The sequence below is a fragment of the Amphiura filiformis genome, chromosome 5, assembly GCF_039555335.1.
Source record: "Amphiura filiformis chromosome 5, Afil_fr2py, whole genome shotgun sequence".
In the NCBI taxonomy this organism is placed as follows: Eukaryota; Metazoa; Echinodermata; class Ophiuroidea; order Amphilepidida; family Amphiuridae; genus Amphiura; species Amphiura filiformis.
The window spans coordinates 45805506-45823118 of NC_092632.1; the positions used below are offsets into that span (position 1 = coordinate 45805506).

The 17613-nt window shown below is 36.6% G+C and overlaps 2 protein-coding genes across 2 annotated transcripts; one reads left to right on the forward strand and one right to left on the reverse strand.

Moving 5' to 3' along the window:
* Positions 1-267: 267 nt before the first annotated feature.
* On the forward strand, positions 268-11052 carry LOC140153227 (CDAN1-interacting nuclease 1-like). The gene is made up of 11 exons (XM_072175914.1): positions 268-450; positions 1797-1842; positions 2210-2268; positions 3058-3118; positions 4693-4771; positions 5223-5302; positions 6209-6258; positions 6976-7043; positions 7814-7879; positions 9175-9280; positions 10117-11052. Exons 1-11 carry the CDS (start codon positions 332-334, stop codon positions 10244-10246), a joined length of 864 nt encoding a protein of 287 aa, XP_072032015.1. The 5' UTR covers positions 268-331; the 3' UTR covers positions 10247-11052.
* Positions 11053-12284: 1232 nt separating this feature from the next.
* On the reverse strand, positions 12285-16305 carry LOC140153228 (E3 ubiquitin-protein ligase TRIM65-like). Its single transcript, XM_072175915.1, has one exon. The coding sequence runs from the start codon at positions 15156-15158 to the stop codon at positions 14028-14030; it is 1131 nt and encodes a 376-aa protein (XP_072032016.1). The 5' UTR covers positions 15159-16305; the 3' UTR covers positions 12285-14027.
* Between the last annotated feature and the right edge of the window lie 1308 nt (positions 16306-17613).

Below are 17613 nucleotides of genomic sequence, written 5' to 3' on the forward strand. Positions count from 1 at the left end.
TCGTAATAATAAAACGCTGATTCAGGCGTTTTATTCAAAATCTCGGATTTTGACAAAACTACAGCACCTAGAGTCTTGATTTTTTCAGGGTATATTGGTATAATAAAGTACAATATAATCAGGTAAAAAAATTAATTTTAAAAAATCAGTGAGGGCGTCCTCTTCAGCAAATGTTATAATATGGCTTTAATGATCCCACCATAGGGATTTTAGGTCTGTGTGTGGAGAAAATGTGGTAAAAATGAAACTGGCAACCATAAATAAATGGACCGCCCCGGAATCGGCATGATCACAGATACACGAAGTGCTTGAAAATGAGCTGTCATTTCAAATGTTATTGATAAAAATGATGAAACAATCGAGATATAACGCAGTTATTGCCGTCTTGACGTCTCCAGAATGCGATGGAACGACAGAAAGTATTTCAGCAGTTGCACAGCAATTTCCCGGGTAATATACAGTGAAATGAGAGATGAGAGTGACTGTAATTTTACATTGCACCAATGAATGCATACATGTGACATTGTAGGTATCCTAGGTGAATTCAAATTTGCCATCAAATTGCATCGTTTTATATATCAAATTAAAGCCCTTGAGTAAACTAAGCCAAAACTGAAAACTTTTTTTTCATAGCACTTTCCGTAGCAAAGTTACATCTTGTCAAAGATTGACTTTCATCAAAAAGATTCAGCTAGCAAAATTCCCCAAAACGGCATTTCGGGGTGTTTCTAGATCTTAGTCTCATGGCGATGGCAGCTTTTTTTAATGGAACAACTATAAAAATCCCTCTAAAATTCCATGTGCGACTTGATTATCACCATAAAAAATCATATATTTGGGTCAAGTGAAGTATAGAAAACATATTTATGTAGGTTTCCTTCACCCACCTATTCTCGAAAAAAATTCAAATTTCTATGTAAATATGCATTGTGTTGGGGCCCCGGTCTCGGCGAATTCGCTGACTAGTAAATGTGTTAACTAAGGTTTGCCTAGGTTACCTAGACATTGGCTATTCTGTTCATCATGTTTGGCAGTGTCAAGTGTTGTTCAAAATAATGAAATGTGAAGGAGCATGAGCATCTGATTTCTACAAAGAATAATAGTAATGATAATGATGATGATGATGATGATGATGATTGATGATGAATTGATGATAATGATATGATAATGATGATAATAAATAAATAAACACATGAACATGCATGTATGATATATTACATTATACAATTTTCCATTTGATTATTAATGTACATCAAATTCGCATGTCGATATAGTTTATACACATTTACAAGTCCATTGCTATCATTTTTCGGTAGACCAGTGTTTTCATTTCTTTTCTTGCAACGCATCTTAAATATTTTGTTGACGTTTAAATTTAGATGATAGTTATTTTAATGAGTCAATCTTTTAGAGTAATAGTTGCCTAGTTTGAACAGCAAAATTGGCTTGAAGTACAACATTTTTGGTGCGATCGCCCATCGTGATCAGACGTATTTATACTTCCATTGCTTTACATGGTGTCACTCACTCACGCTTCATCGATTTTACTAGCTTTGGACTCTTGTCTCGAATGTAAAGTTGTGAACTATCAGTGAACAAATTCGAAGCTAGACTTCTCAATCAACTTTTAGACAAACATCTTGTGTGTAGTTTTTATCTGGACTTGGTATGTTGGTTTTGGAGTGATTGAGTGAAACTCGATCAAGACAAGTTTGACAAATCCTTTTCTGTTTCAGTGGGTTGTTTAAATCATATCTATTTGAGTATTTCTATTATTTTTTCTTTCTTTTGCAAAGTGTTTCTCATCGGACTCTTGTCAGCATATATTCACAGAATGTGCAGGTAAGAAAAGAGATTACCGTACCACATTTGTAAAATAGTAATACTCAAGACTCTATTATTAAATTTTCTGTACTTTAAAGCAATATTGTGCAATTTCCATTAAAATAGATGTTTACTTTTTCACCAAATAATGTTAGTTTTCCCTGTCAGATATGTCCTCTTTTAATATTGGGCCAAACCAATGGGGGTAATTCATTCCAGTGCCTATGTTGGGAGAATAACAGGGATTCCAGATTTATTAAAATGCTGTTGATAAATAAGTCTCTAGACTTTGAAACATCCACAGTGAGATCTGTTTTATTGGACTAATTATATATGAATTTTCTGCTATATTATGTTTTAAGATTTTTTTTTATCTTTTCATCAGTTGAAAACCAAGCAAACTCACTATGGCCATTCAGAAGCTGCTCCAGAATACTATCAAAGGTAAATATACATTGTATGTGACCTTGCTCTCATTAAATGAGTGACCAATGAAGTTGACAAAATGATTTTCAAAGATATCCCAGATTTGAAATGCTTATTGCATGATTTAAAATTAGACCAAATATATTTATAGCATTGTAAGTGTTGCTCCTTGCTTACATGAATAAAATCCATGGGTTCCTACAGTCTTGAGGGCCGATGACACACATTTGATGGATGTAAGCTGATGTACTCCTTGCTGTGGTCTTCAAAAATCAGTTCCTCCCGAAATTCCTTTGATTTTGAGCACTTTTTCCCCATACTGAAATGTGCTTACACATGCATGACCACAGTAAGTGAAAAGGGGTGTTTATTTATTTGGGGTTTTTCCCTATGACCATGCAAGTACTTGTGTTAAGCATTTAAAAAGCAACAAATTTCAGAAATAAAGGGAGTGTTTCTGTTCATATTTAATTTGCTCAGGGAAGGTAGCTTTCAGGCTTTTGTTTAGTGTATTTAAACTGCATACCTGCCAACTGTCCCTATTTAATAGGGACTGTCCCTATTTTTACTGAAACAAAAAGCATAAGAGAGAGCGATTTTACCATGTGTCCCTATATTTGCATTTGCATGTATAGGAAATTCAGGAATGTCCCTATTTTTGAGTTTTTTCTCCCATTTGTCCCTATGTGAAGTTTTAGGGTTGGCAGGTATGTAACTGTTGGTGATAAATGTTGATCATGCTCATGTACACTTTCATATATTTGAGTGAATTGCACTTTAAGGTATCATTTTGATTTTCACCCCTAGATATCAAGAAAGAATGGCAGAGAGCCCAGGTCAACCAGTCTTATTGCAAATGGCAAGAGAAGTAAGTTTATTCATACCCAACATATATTCTTGTGATTTCATATAAGGACATTGACTGCAATTTACTTACCAGATATTTTTCTGTAATATCCTACCATCTGTGGTAGGGTGGCTACTGATCATCAGACCTGTTCTTTTACTGGGAAGATAAGCCAAATTTCCAACAAATGTAGAAACATTTCCACAAATTTAATAATACATGTATTTCTCTTTTCGAAAAGCAAAATTTCCCTCCCAATGATAAGATTTCTTTGCTAGTTAAACCACTTTTTAAGTGGCTTTGGATCTGTCTCCTCTGTGTACAGTGGCGTAACTAGGGTTGGTAGCGCCCTGGGCAAGAATCGAGAATATCTTAGACGCTGGCAAATTTTGAAACAATTGGAGCGCGCGGAATTTCGGACAATAAAGGCCTACAAATAATTATTTTTGGTTACTAGAAGTTGAATATCGGTCTTCAAATGTTCTTTTAATTGATTTTGTGCTTAAATGCACGTGAAGCGCGTTAAAATTTTGACTTTCATCGCTTGAAGGGGCGCAGAATTAATGCTGAATTGGTCAATTTGGCGACCCCAAGGATGGGGCCGGGGCATGTTTTGGTGTTTTGGGAAAAAAAATCCATATCTTTAATACGAAGGGTCAAAATTTTCAAGTGATCGTCGGCTTTTCATCCCATCTACATACACTTTAAGTACATATTATCAGATTTATAAAGTTTACTTGAGTACTGTTAAATATCAAAATATCAATTTTTAATCATTTGCCATAAAATGTGTATTACATTGTAATTTCAAAAATCTAAATTATTTGATATCAGAAGGACATTCTTCAGTATTCAGAATGCAATTTGATATGTCTGATGTGCTCTAATGTCCCACAATAAATACTGTCCAAAGGTTCATACCCCACCCCTTAAATGAGTTGGGTCTGATCACTCACCCAGCCACTGTGCTCACTGTAAACACAAGCATGGACCTACTTGCTTGCAGTAATGATGAGTTAAAAGCTTTATGGAATGGAATGGCAACCTAAACTGAGCTCAAAAAGAAACTTATAATTTTTTACAACTTGTGAATCACAAGGTCATATCTATACCAAAATTACACACAGGATTACCTTAATACTCTACTCAAAACACATGTCAGTAACCAAGCAGTTGTCCAACTGACACAACAGCAACATGCACTGTCATGGGACAGCTTCCTGGACTTCCTTCACTTTCACAGCCCAACATTTGGCACCCAGGACAAAAAATCTGTGAGAATGCACACAAGATCCTTGCACAGATGATAAAACGGTGCTGCTTTCTGCTTTTCATACATTTTTTTTCATGAAACAGGGCTGGGCTGTGAATGTGGTCCAGGAAGCTGTCCCATGTCATGTGCATTTTGCCGTTGTGTCAGTTGAACGACTGCTTGGTTACTGACATGTGTTAAGAGTAGAGTATTGAAGTAAATATGTGTGTAATTTTGGTTCAATTTGATGGACAGGATTTCAAGATATGACCTTGTGAAAAATTATAAGTTTCTTTTTGAGCTCAGTTTATAATCAGAATCTTTCACTTATTTTACATAATAGATTGATTTTCCACCTGCTCTCATGGCCAGGCTTGTTGTAGAACAATATGCAGCATCACTACCCAATGCAGCAGAGACAAGTAGGTTTACAGGTTTGTCAGTTTGTGATTGTGGGGTATGTTTGTTTGTCTGTTGATGTGTCAGTTTTGTGTCTTTCTTTTAGGGAATAACCCAGAACATGAAACTCATTTCCCAGCTGACCCCTCCCTCCCTGCCAGATGTGTAATCCTGACATTTTGAAAATTTCTTCAATTAAATAAGGAGGAAGAAGTCTTGGTCTGAGACCAATGGCATTTCAGTGTTTATACAAGTACTGTGAAACTCAAAATCTCGCAGTGAGTGAACCACCCTTGAGGAGTATGAACAATTGGTCTTTATTTCTTAATACATTTTCTTGTGTGCATTTAATGACATTTTGAAATTTGACACAGCATCCAATGGAGGAATAACACAAAAGTTAAAAACCCAACATTTCAAAAATACAAATTAGAGACCCTATATTTAACTTTGAATTTAACCATCTTTTTACAGCTCCTAAAGGTTTAATTACCAAATATTTGAAGGAACCATTCAGGATTGAGGATCCTCATCTTGCTAACCAAGTGGAACAGGTATGTTTATTTTATTTTATTGTTTTGTTTTTTGTATGAAGGAAAATAGAAAATATATAATATGGTCAAATTGTGAGGGAGCAATCACAAAAGAGTTTGTCTATTCTAGAGTCCGAAGTTTTCCGTTTTCCGGAAAGCGGAAAAAAATCACGGAATCGGAGGTACAACACGGAAAATGATATTTTTGTATGATGTGACAAAAATTGTTAAAAGATAAGAGAAATAAATGTTAATAACAATCATGAGTTGTGTGTGTCAATTGTTATGAAACAAATACTGTTTAATAATACCAAAATAAAGGTATATTACCAAGACATTAACCCCCTATATCCCTCCAAACATCGTAATAGTCAGCCTATTATAGCTTATTATCGTGAGAATATTCCAATCAGAGCATACTGATACTTTATTGTGACATTAATATCATCGTTTTTACATTTTAAGCTTTATTCATGACACAGATTTCTAAATTTTACAACACGGATTACAACACGGAAAATGGATTTTAGAAAACAGTTCGGACTCTAGTCATTCTTGAGTCTATATAAATACCTGATTTGTATAAATGACCAGCAATGGGCTATTACAGTTGAAATCATGGAAGATATGATCTTAAGCTTCCACACAAGGAGCTTGAATTTCAAATGGGGTGAACTGAATGGAGGACTCCATTTGATATTCACACTCTGTGGGAGGCGCCTCAAGGGCTTCCATAGAGGCTGTATGGATTTCAACCAGAAAAGCCAGCAATTGGTAATCACTTGTCTTGAGCAGCTAGCTAGTCACTCAACATCTCTTTTACTCATGATGTGTTTATGATTTTTCAAGGGATATTTGCCAACCTATGACTCAGTTGCAACAGTTACTATTTGCAGTTAATTATTTTGTACTTTGATTTCCTTACAGTGTATACTGATGGACACGACTTATGGTCCAGTAGTAGAGAGCATTAAACAGTATCCTTTTTAAATATTGTAAGGTAAAGGCAGGAGCGTACCTGGTCCACCAAGCCAAGGGGGGGGGGCAAAATTTCCTGCTACTAAATTACAATTTGAATGCTAAAATAAGTCAAAATTGGACAATTGTAGTCTAAAGTAGGCAATGGAAGATGTGCATTGCAACTTTTGATCAATTTTGTCCTTATATTTCGAGCCAGGGGGTGCAACTTGCCACCTCCCTGTCCCCTGGTCAGTATGCCTCTGGGCAAAGGTGCTGGATGTCTTTGGTAGTGACAAAAAATATTTACTGTATATATGCTTTCCCAAGTGATAAAAAAGTTGTATAAACCCTTATCCTAACTACATGTGTAACCCTGCAACCCTCAGCAAGTGGTCGTGGCACAGGTGGGGGTAGGGAATGGGTCATTTGCCCTCCCAATCCCCCCTGTAGTGTTAGAAAAAAATCACAGAAATTACACTATTCTGTGTTGAAATTGCCAAATTTTAAGAAATCTTTCTGTGAATTTGGTCCCCTCTCTGGAAACAAAATCTGATGTTGCCACTGCCTTTAACTTCAACAATTTCATTCGTTTACACTTTTGCAACGAATTTCTCATTTACATTTATCCAAAACATACAATGTACATACATCATACATGTATGCAATTATACTGCATAATATCATAGCATTGTGATGTAATTGAATTATCATCCTTAACCCAAAGAATTAATCAGTTCTGTCGGCAATGAGTATGAATTTCTATTGAAAATTAGACTGCAACAAAACAATCTAGAATTTCTAGGCAAGTACCATTAATTAAACCTGGACTTTGGCGGGTGTGCTTGTATGTAGGAGGTGTGTGTACCTATATGCTTATGTGTGCATTTTCTAGTAACTTGAGTCCAAATGAGGACACTGACTTATGATATTTTAATCACATCCATGGACACACACACAGAAGTGAGGACATCAACGTTCTACTGTTAGGTGCAAGCCCAGGGGTGCAAGAGGATGCAAACAATGTAAAAGTCTATTTAGAGCCAACCTCCTTTAGGGAGTATAGGACATTTTCTGATTAGAAAGTATGATTTCATGTGTGTATTAAAAGTGTAATATTTTCAGAATGTCAGTTAACTTTGGGATTGAACAGTACACTATGGGTTCAAATTTGATGTCCTTGTTTGATGGCTCTTACAAGTGTGTGGGGGTGTGCGTCATCATCCAGATTGAAGTATTTATGTGAGATATCAGCAGCTGTTTCATTATATATTGTAGTCCTGCAACCTTGTTGCTTTCAGTTGCAAACTTGCCCTTTATTTTTAAATCATGTGACATGATCATGTGAAACAAGTTGTTTGTCAATCTAAATTAATTTTCTTTAAGCATTTAATATTCTTGCCTTTATAACAGGCTGCAATATGCTAAAATGTCCTTTGAAATTTGATCAAATATAAAAAAAGTCATATAGAAACTGATAAAATATAAGTTTTAGTGTTTCTTCATTTTGGCTTTCATCTCAAAATCCATTTTGAGTGGGTCTCATTTGCATTTAAAAAAAAATTAAATTTGCAGGTGAAGAAGATATGAGAAAGAAAGGTTATGACAAGACACCAGACATTAAGCTGAATGTACCAATAGGTAAGGAATCAATTATTATAGTTATACAGTGTGATAAGCCAAGTCCAGTCAGTGAAATCAATGTATTGAAGGAGGCAGCGGTTTCTTGCACGCATCTGTCTTCTTCTTTCGTGTAAGGCCCAGCAAGTACATCATGGCTAGATAGGTAGATCCCTGCACAGCCAGTTGATGGTGTCTTCATCAAGCTCTTGAAGTCCAGTGGCACCATGTGGGGTCTTGTAGATGGGACAGGCATCGATGATGTGCTCCATTGTTTGAATTTTACCACATTCAGAGTGATGCTGCGCCAATCTTATGTTAAAAGTGCTTGGTGCATCCGACTCCAGTCTTGGTCCTATTTCAATTCACCCAGGTCTTCTTGGACATTGATATGACACCTTTAAACGTGTGCATGTGTATGGCACTGCTTTGAGTGAAGGCTCACAACTTAAAGAAAAGCTACAACAAATAAAATGCGGACTTACAAGTGATATCACTCACTGCACTGTACAATGAATTATTGTAATTGAATGGCTAAAACTTGACAAAATAATATAGCTCCTGCCATCCCACTCACTTTAATTGTTCTTTTTCAGTATGCATGGTTCACTTTCTCTTAAAAGTGAGTGCACAAAATTGGCAATCTTGAGATTAATTTGGGCCAGTGAGTGCTGTGTGTGTAAGGTAGAATAGGTAAAACCCTACAATCGGGGACTTTTTGGTAATTTTTACTAAAATCGGGGACGTCCCCAATTGTAATAATAGCCGTATGGGGTCCCTCTATGGCTGAAAAGGCCAAAAATGGCATTATCACAACTGGAGACTTCATTCAAGTAGGGATAAGTCCCCGATTGTACACACATCAAAAGCCCCAGATGTGTGGAATTTCGCACAAAAAAGTCCCCAGTTGGAATTTTTTTTTGATGTGTGTCCCCAGTTGGTCACTCAAGCGGGAGAGGGTGCACTAGAAAGTATTGGTTTAACATCACCAATTTTTTATGCAACTTTTCCGTTTAGTTAATTAATCTTTCATGCTGAAATTAGAGAATTAAAATCAACGCCTCTTCAGAGCTAACTTGACACCTGAACATAACTACACTTATGCTGGTTTCATACTACCCTGCCGCTTGCCGCTGAGCGGCGTGGCGCACGCGCATTGCAGACAAACGGACACAATAAAGGCTTGTCATTGGTTGAAACGCCTGCCGCTTGCCGCACTTGAGCGCAAGCGGCAGGAAAGTATGCTGGAGGCTTAAGGCTTAAAAAAGACAAACTTTTTGTACCAATTGATCCTCTTTTGTTTGTTAAATTTTCAGCTGTCAATGGTCGTATTGTGAACTGGATAGAGAGCAAGGCCTCATTTGGTGATACACACAGCCATAGCCAGTACATGAAGGACCAGTTTTGGAGCTATGTTAACAGGTAGGATTTGAAAACGCTATACATCCTAAATGGCATACCTATGCAAGGAGCATAGTATTTATTGTGACGTAACTTATCACAAAAGTGATTGCCGATATCTGATCGATAAGGCCTGCCTGCTAGCATCAAGTCTCAAGTAGTTGACTTGAAGGCAATTTTGTCGCTATATTGCTAGCCATGACTGAACGCTGGTAGTGATTGTGAAAATTAATGCTACAAGTGTTTGATTACTCACATTTTTTAAAACATTGCTATATGATATACTCTTTAGGCTATCTTGTTGTGTGTTTTTTCTACACATATATTTTATTTAGAGAATAAAGGTATTATTTTTAGCAGCTGTCATGCATCCATGGTCTCATATAACACAGGCAACATCATTATATTAAGTAAAACAATGATGTCGCCCATGTTATATGAGACAATAGATGCACGACAGCAGCTAAAAACAATACCTTTATTTTCATTCTTAAACACTTTCAAATAAAAATATTAATCATAAGTAGGCCTATTCCAAATTTTAATCAAATTAAATCCTACATTTTACATGGAATTACCTAGGGCTTAGAATCAATCAGTCCTGTTTTTGCTATGCACCTCCAATTGGTTCAAATAGCGCATATGAGTATCGTTTTGACTCGCACGCGCTGAACCGTGTTATATTGTCATATCACATGGCTAACAACCAATAAGATTGTACAAACTTTCTCAAGTGTTTAAGAATTCATATTATGATTAACTTTTGTCATCATTAACTAGGGGTAGCATCAGAAGTCAGTCCATTTATTTTTTTTTCTTTCAGAAAAACATTACTATTTATTTGTATTTTGTTTCAGATTTGGGTCCGGCATGGTAATCTATTGGTTTGGCTTCATACAAGAACTGGATGTGACATCTGAGGATGGCATCATGTTAGCGCATGACTTCCCTCATGACTTCATAGCATTAAGACCAGACAACACATGATGGTCTCATAACAACACATGATGGTCACATAACAACACATGATGGTCTCATAACAACACATGATGGTCTCATAACAACACATGATGGTCTCATAACAACACATGATGGTTGCATAACAACACATGATGGTCTCATAACAACACATGATGGTCACATAACAACACATGATGGTCTCATAACAACACATGGTCTCATAACAACACATGATGGTCTCATAACAACACATGGTCGCATAACAACACATGATGGTCGCATAACAACACATGATGGTCTCATAACAACACATGATGATGACATGGTCATAGAAGACTAATCTGTATGTTATAACCAAGGATGGTATCACCATGATAGTTAGCGACTTCTCATATGACACGATACATTATGGTATTGTCATGTTTTTAATTTGGCTTCTTACATAATGTACTGTTACCTGAAATGGCAGCATCATGTTAGTCAGCCTTTGTGACTCTAAATACTGTTGTCATGGTAATATAGAAGTTCATTTTGTTTGAAAAAATGGATATTTCCACAAACTGGAACAAGTATCAGTGTGAATTATGACCAGGGACAGGCGATTTGCACGGAAAAAAAATGGCAAATTGCGCGGAACCTTTTTTTCAGTGCAAATCATGTATCTCTGCCCACAGGAAAAAAATAGCCAAATTGCGCGGAAAAAAAGTTCCACGCATATCGCCTGTCCCTGATTATGACTATATGATACTTATAAAACTTTTATAGACTTTGTGGAGGTTATGCCAATAAAAGGGATGTGGCATGTGGATACCTTGAGCAGTGCGCTCTTGATAATCAAGACATGAGCCATGTAGTGTTTTAAAAGACAGAGGATATGAGAAACAAACCATTCTTAATATTGTTTGGTTGTTTTTCTTTTCTTCTCTTCTCTTCTCTTCTCTTTTGATTACTTTTATTTTGTGGGAAATATATTTTGAAATAATTTCTTTTGTTTTCTTTCATGTTCAAAGAAATATATTTTGAATAAAGTAACAAAATTTGTATTAAATAAAATGATATTGAAGCTACATTGTCATCATTTTAGGATTTGATTGTATAAAATAGGAAATGCCGGCTCTTACTGGGCAGGCATCCTTGATCTACTAGACAGTAATTACTGTGATGATGCAATCAAGAAGCACAGATGGGTCAGTCGTTTGTTGAGCAAAATCAATTTGCAAAAAAAAATCATTGATTTTCTGCCTGTTTTATAAAATGTCAACTTCCCATTACAATCAAACTTGCAGTTCCTACAGTGCATCATTTTGTTCATATTTGGAGCAAGAACAAAATAAATATGACCAATTCTTTTGAGAATAACTTGTATGTTTGTTTGATCAGCAATGGCCCATTTTGCTCTATACATAATAGCATCATCACATCTTGCCTTCACACCCCATCACATAACTTTGTTGAAGCTACAATAGTCAGGGACTATATCTATTTAACCTATACAACACAAACAAAATTACCAATAGACAACAACTTGGGTTTGTTAAGCATCCAGGTTTATTTTGTCCTGATTTTACATATTTCATGACTAGGCACTCATTTAGAAAATAAAACAATTCAGTTCCTTGTCTCACATTCTATGACCTTCACTGCCCATTACTGTAAATTGTGCACTGTGATTTGCACAATATGTCATGCTGGCACATTATTTGCAATAACAAAGCTTGACACATCTAAGCAGCGCATTATGCGTTTAAGCATACAATTTTTCCGCAATGTCTAACGCTGTGCATGTGTGCTCTACCTTTAAATGTAAAACGCATCTATTTGGACCAAAAGTGATATCTTTTTGCCGTAATAGAACAAAAATAATGTTTTGCAGTATCCTTTACACCCCAAATGTGTGGACAGTAAAAATATTTTACTGGGTGCAAGGATAATGCATTACGCTTTATTTCTACATCCAATATTAAACATTATTATGTTTTGATGGATCCAAGTTGTGATAATATTGGATCCAAAACATAATAATGATAAAATTGATGCTTTACGTAATATTTATTGGTCTCGCTATGAGTTGTAAAATATTGGACTCGACTACGTCTCGTCCAATATTTTAAAACTCATAGCTCGACCAATAAATATGGGCTCAACCGATCCAATTTTATATCAAAACTTTTTTATAATCAACCAACAAAATACTTAGTATACCTATAAACCAACATAGCAACTGAAGCAGGGTTGGGCTATTCCAGTTGAAATCCATACACCCCCTATGGAAGACATAACATTAATCTTCCACACATGGGTGTAATTTCAAATGGGGTTACCTGAATGGTTGACACCATTTGAAATCTACACCCCTGCATAGGAGATTAAGGTCATATCTTCCATAGGGGCATATGGATTTCAACTGGAATAGCCATTTACTTTGATTTCCAGTCACTTTCATCACAATCCTGTTCAGCTGCAACTAACAATGTTAGTTCAACAAAATAAATAGGTATGTCTGGTTGAGGCAGCTGCTTCGACGCCCATCTGTGTGGCATTTTTAAGCGCGAGTGTGCATACGCTTTGAGCATCCACTAGCTACTTGATGCTGCGCCTAATGAAATGCGTACTGATGTCACTGCCACATCAGGGTGTAAAATGGTCTAGTTTCCATGTTCCCCAGATGAAAGTCTACATACTACACAAAAAAAACAAAGGTGTGTGTGTTATGGTATAGAGTGTAAATAAATAGTATTTAGTAATTGCCACCACCAGTACCACCATCACACCCCATAATTAACACCTGAATTCACTGATGGATTTCACTAAATGTCACAAAGCTTCAATCAATGGCACATTCTCTCCAATCAAATAATTAGTGTAGCTATACCTGCTTACACTACTTTGATTTGGATAGCAAGCTGCATGTACAGGAATTAGCTAGAATTCTTGCACTTTTTGAAGTTGAACTACTGATTTAGCCCATTATCAGCTAAACAATGTTCATACTGGTCCACCAGACAAAGTCAACAGTAATGCCATTGAAGTATAGGCAACAAATAAAATGCAAAATTGCAATAAAAATGAACATATAAAAAGAATAATTTTAGACCTGGTCTTTACATGAACCGATGCACAAAGAGGGTCTACAGTTAAAAACTTCTTTGAGCATAGGTTCATGTTAAGATCAGGTCTAAAATTAATCATTCCAGCCTGAAGGGTAGGTTATAATTATCTCTTTATGTAATACAGCACCTATGCTACACTGTACACTTTAACAGAAGTTTGATCAGCTACATATATCTTGCCGTCCTGTGAAGCAGTCATAGAGAAAGGGTGGTGTAGATTATGTGCAAGACATGCAATCAGATGTCCAGTTGTGCTGCAGTACTGCTCTATCACATAATGACCTGATCTCTTTCCACTTGCTACCAATAAGATATTGCATTTTGGATCGTAGCATATGCCATGTGGCTTTGTCAAACCCACTTTCCAGACTTCTTGACCTGTTACAATGTCAATCACATGTATTGAATTGTCCTTGCTGCCTGTTGTGAATGCAATCTGCTTCCCATTGCTGGCTATGTCTGCTATATAGTCAACTTGATGTGTTCTAATCAACTCACCATCAGACTGATGTACAGTGATGACACCTGTTATACTGCTACCAGTCACTATCATATCATCAGGAGTGCTGGTAATTCTATCACCAAAACCAGTCAATGTCTTCTCATAATGTCCAGATGTTGAAAAGATCTTTACAGTATGCCTACTCTGATGCCCACTGTGGGTAACAAGGAGTTTACCTTCAGATGTTACAGCTACATCAAATGGCTTCGTAAATTTTCCCAGGACTATGAGCTGAGGAGTCGAGACTAAACTGTGGTTTGTATTCCCCATTGACAAGGCGATGTATCCTGACTTCTTTAGCTGTAAAGTCAACCACTGCAAGTACACCTGTTTTGGTTACTGCAATTCCTTGTGCTTGCTGAAATGCACCAAATTCAGCAGTAAGTTTCAATTCATGCAATCTAGTATCATTGGCAGCCAGGTCACCAAACCATGATGAATTCACTGTACCTGATCCTGGATTAAACTGCAAATTAGCCAAGTCTGGAGACTGTATTTCATATTGGCTGATACTTTCACATAGTGTGTCCACTTTATCTACAAGTAACGAGTGCTGTTTCATGTAGATGTGATCAGCTGCTGTATCAACTACATTTTGCGTGGCTGTATGAACATTGCGCAATCGAGTAACCATATCATTTGTCTCATGCCGTTTTTCGCTTAGTGTCTTCATGTGTTGCCGATATGAAGCTTGGATTGATGCAATCATTTCTTTCCCTTTGGCTTCTACTTCAAACATAGCTACTCGCACTCGTTTCTTGACATCGTGTTCTGCTTTCGACCTGGCCGCTTGCAACTGTCTTTCCATCTCCTCCAATTTCTTTGCATCACCTTCTATTCTCTTCATTTCTTGCTCAACGTTACCCATTTTAGCTTTCATTTCTGTTTTTTGTGTCGTAACAATAACTGTAAGCTCTTTTATTTCATGTTGCGATATCGGATGCTGCGACACAAGACAGTCATGACAAACTGTAACACCACAAGTAACACAGAAGAAATGTTGCTTTTCTCCCTCATGATTTGGGCACATCGGCACACTCTTATGTTTCTCAACATGCTCAGCATATTTGTCTACCATGGATTTTAAGCGTAAGTTAGTCTTCAAGTTAACCAATCCTCCATGTGGTACAGAAGTGATATGATGACATTCTGGACACTCAACTGTTGGTTTGTTTTTCACCCATTTCTGAAGACATTGCAGACAGAACACATGAGGACAGTCCAAATCCTTGGGTTCTCTTAGTAGATTATAACAAATGTTACAAGATAAATCATCCTCCATTAATGTAACAGAAACATCCGGATTATTGCCTGATGCTGAAGCCATGGTTACTGAGAGTCAAGGATGTTTAAGATATTTGAAACTGAGACTTGCAAAATGAGTTGAAAACAAATCTATAGTCTACTTAGCGCAAATTATACAATGTATGTATCAATAATGATCAGGACAAACATCATAAATTGGTGTGTGATCAAAATTGAGCAAATGAATGATGCACAATGCTTATAAAAGATACAGATAATGATGACTGTTGATAGATTATGAAGGCTAATGTACAAACATTAGAAGTTCAAAGTCACATATTTAGGGTGATGCAAATACAAGTGTAACTTCTGGTGTGTGTATATAAAATCAGTCATGGAAATTATTAATCTCCCTTAAATATGTTAATAATCAATCACTTTATCTGATTACAGCATGGGTATAGCCAGCATATACTATAATGTGAGTGTATACAAGGTAAATTATGTCAACATATATTTTTAGTACACACATGAATGATTATATGATAACAACTTAATATACCACCTTTACACTGGGCAAAAGTCATGCATGTAGTAAATTTAACTGGGTCGAAAGAGATTTCAATTCTGTTATCAATTACCGTAAAAACTCCATAGTTAGCGTATGTGAATACTATCGAGAACCTTTGAAAACATGAAATTGTACCAAAGTCTGGCGCTTTACCAACTGAGCTAATGGGGTTGAGACACATATTTGTAGGTTAACTTGTTCGTATATACACGTAACTATGTGTATCGATGATTTGCTCAAAACCCTTTTACACTTTTGTGGATGGGGCTCTTCATGTTTGCATGTTTAAAAAGCTCGATAGTAAGCACATATGCTAACTATCAAGTTTTACAGTTTGTAAACAGTTACAGATCATACATGAAAAAGTACAAAGGACAAATAGATCTTCTTTCATGTGAAATGAAGGTGTTACAAGCATCAAACCCAATTTAACAATTGCAATCTAAAAAATCCAATGTGGAATGTATTTTTTTCCCCGACTCAAACTTTAGTAAAAAGTAATTCTCTAAATTCTACCAACAAAAAAAAAGAGAAAAATTTAAGACTGGCAAATATTTCAAATTACTCTTGAGACACATGCACATCGCAAAAATGAACATGCAACAGCAAAACAAAAGCAGCTTTGGCAAAAATGGCAGTTTTGAGAAATACAATGGTTTTATTTATAATATTTTCCTCAACTCTTGTCAATCACCCCAGTTATAATTTTGTGAAATGTCTTTCAAAACAAGGCAAAAGATCAATGAAGTCATCATTTTGTTAGGGGGGGATGTTACAATAGCGTAGCCAGGACTTTTTCGTAGGGGGAGCAAGGGCAACTTTCAGGAGGCAAACTTTGACAAAAATGGGCTAAAATTACAAAAAAAGGTCCAAAATCTTTCATATCAGAGCGGCCAGCATCCCACAGGCGGAGGGGCAAGAGGGGGTACACAACTTCTCACAGGGGGCAGCTGCCACCTCTTTGCCCCTTGCCACGCCGCTGGGAGGTTACAAATGTCAAGAAGTTTCTTGTTTCCTCTAAAGAGGGTACTACACCCATTGCATTTTTTTATGTACCACCTTTTGGCTTCTACCTTTAAAAGCATGTAAGCTACATTGATACCGATGCCACCAATAGAACGAGAAGATTTTCCCCTTCATTTTGCATACCACTTTGTCCAATTTTTTTTCTAAATGCAAAAAAAAAAAAAAAAAATTGTCATGGAGTGTAGTACCCCTTTAAAAGGTGTGATTTTGTTACAGTTTGGGGTCAGCTCTGTGAGGAAACTACATGTAGTTACATAATGTAATTGCATAATCACACATACTCACGCACCCCTACTTGTGTGTCTGTGAGACTTGTGTGACTTTTCTTGTGTCTTTTTGACCCGACGGACGCCTGACAGACCTTGTGTATCTTTTTTTTTCCATCTTGTGTGTCTGTTTTGTTGCTCAGACTGGTTGTTGCTTGTGTGCCTTTTTCAATACCTTTACAAATGACCTCTACACTCCCTCTATACCCCCCTGCAAGAGCTTACTTCTGTGCCTAGACACACAAGAAAAAATCGACACACAAGCTAGTTTTGTACTCAAAAAAGGACACAAGCATAGCCTCGTAAGAACTAGTCCTCCCCAACTTACTTTACATTTTACCGGACAACTTACATGTAATGGCTTCATCAATCTTTTGGTTTATTCCCTTACCATCTTCACTCATAAATAGAATGTTGTGACATTTCTATACAGCACCCCCATGTTTGATATACTGCAGTGAGCTATTCCAGTCTAAATCCCTACACCCTCTAGATGGAAGACATGATCGTAATCTTCCACACAGGGAGTGCAAATTTCAAATAGGATTACCTGAATGGGTGACTTCATTTGAAATCTACACCCCCTGTGTGGGATATTAAGGTCATGTCTTCCATAGGGGGTCTATGGATTTCAATTGGAATAGCCCCAGAACATTTATTGAAATGAAGACAGT

Excerpts from the sequence above, each read along its gene's own strand:
- LOC140153227 (XM_072175914.1), top strand. The coding sequence starts at position 332 with ATGTTATTGATAAAAATGATGAAACAATCGAGATATAACGCAGTTATT. Across the intron at positions 1,843-2,209 it reads TATATTCACAGAATGTGCAG|TTGAAAACCAAGCAAACTCA; the intron begins GTAAGAAAAGAG and ends TCTTTTCATCAG. Across the intron at positions 4,772-5,222 it reads ACCCAATGCAGCAGAGACAA|CTCCTAAAGGTTTAATTACC; the intron begins GTAGGTTTACAG and ends ATCTTTTTACAG.
- LOC140153228 (XM_072175915.1), bottom strand. The coding sequence starts at position 15,158 with ATGGCTTCAGCATCAGGCAATAATCCGGATGTTTCTGTTACATTAATG.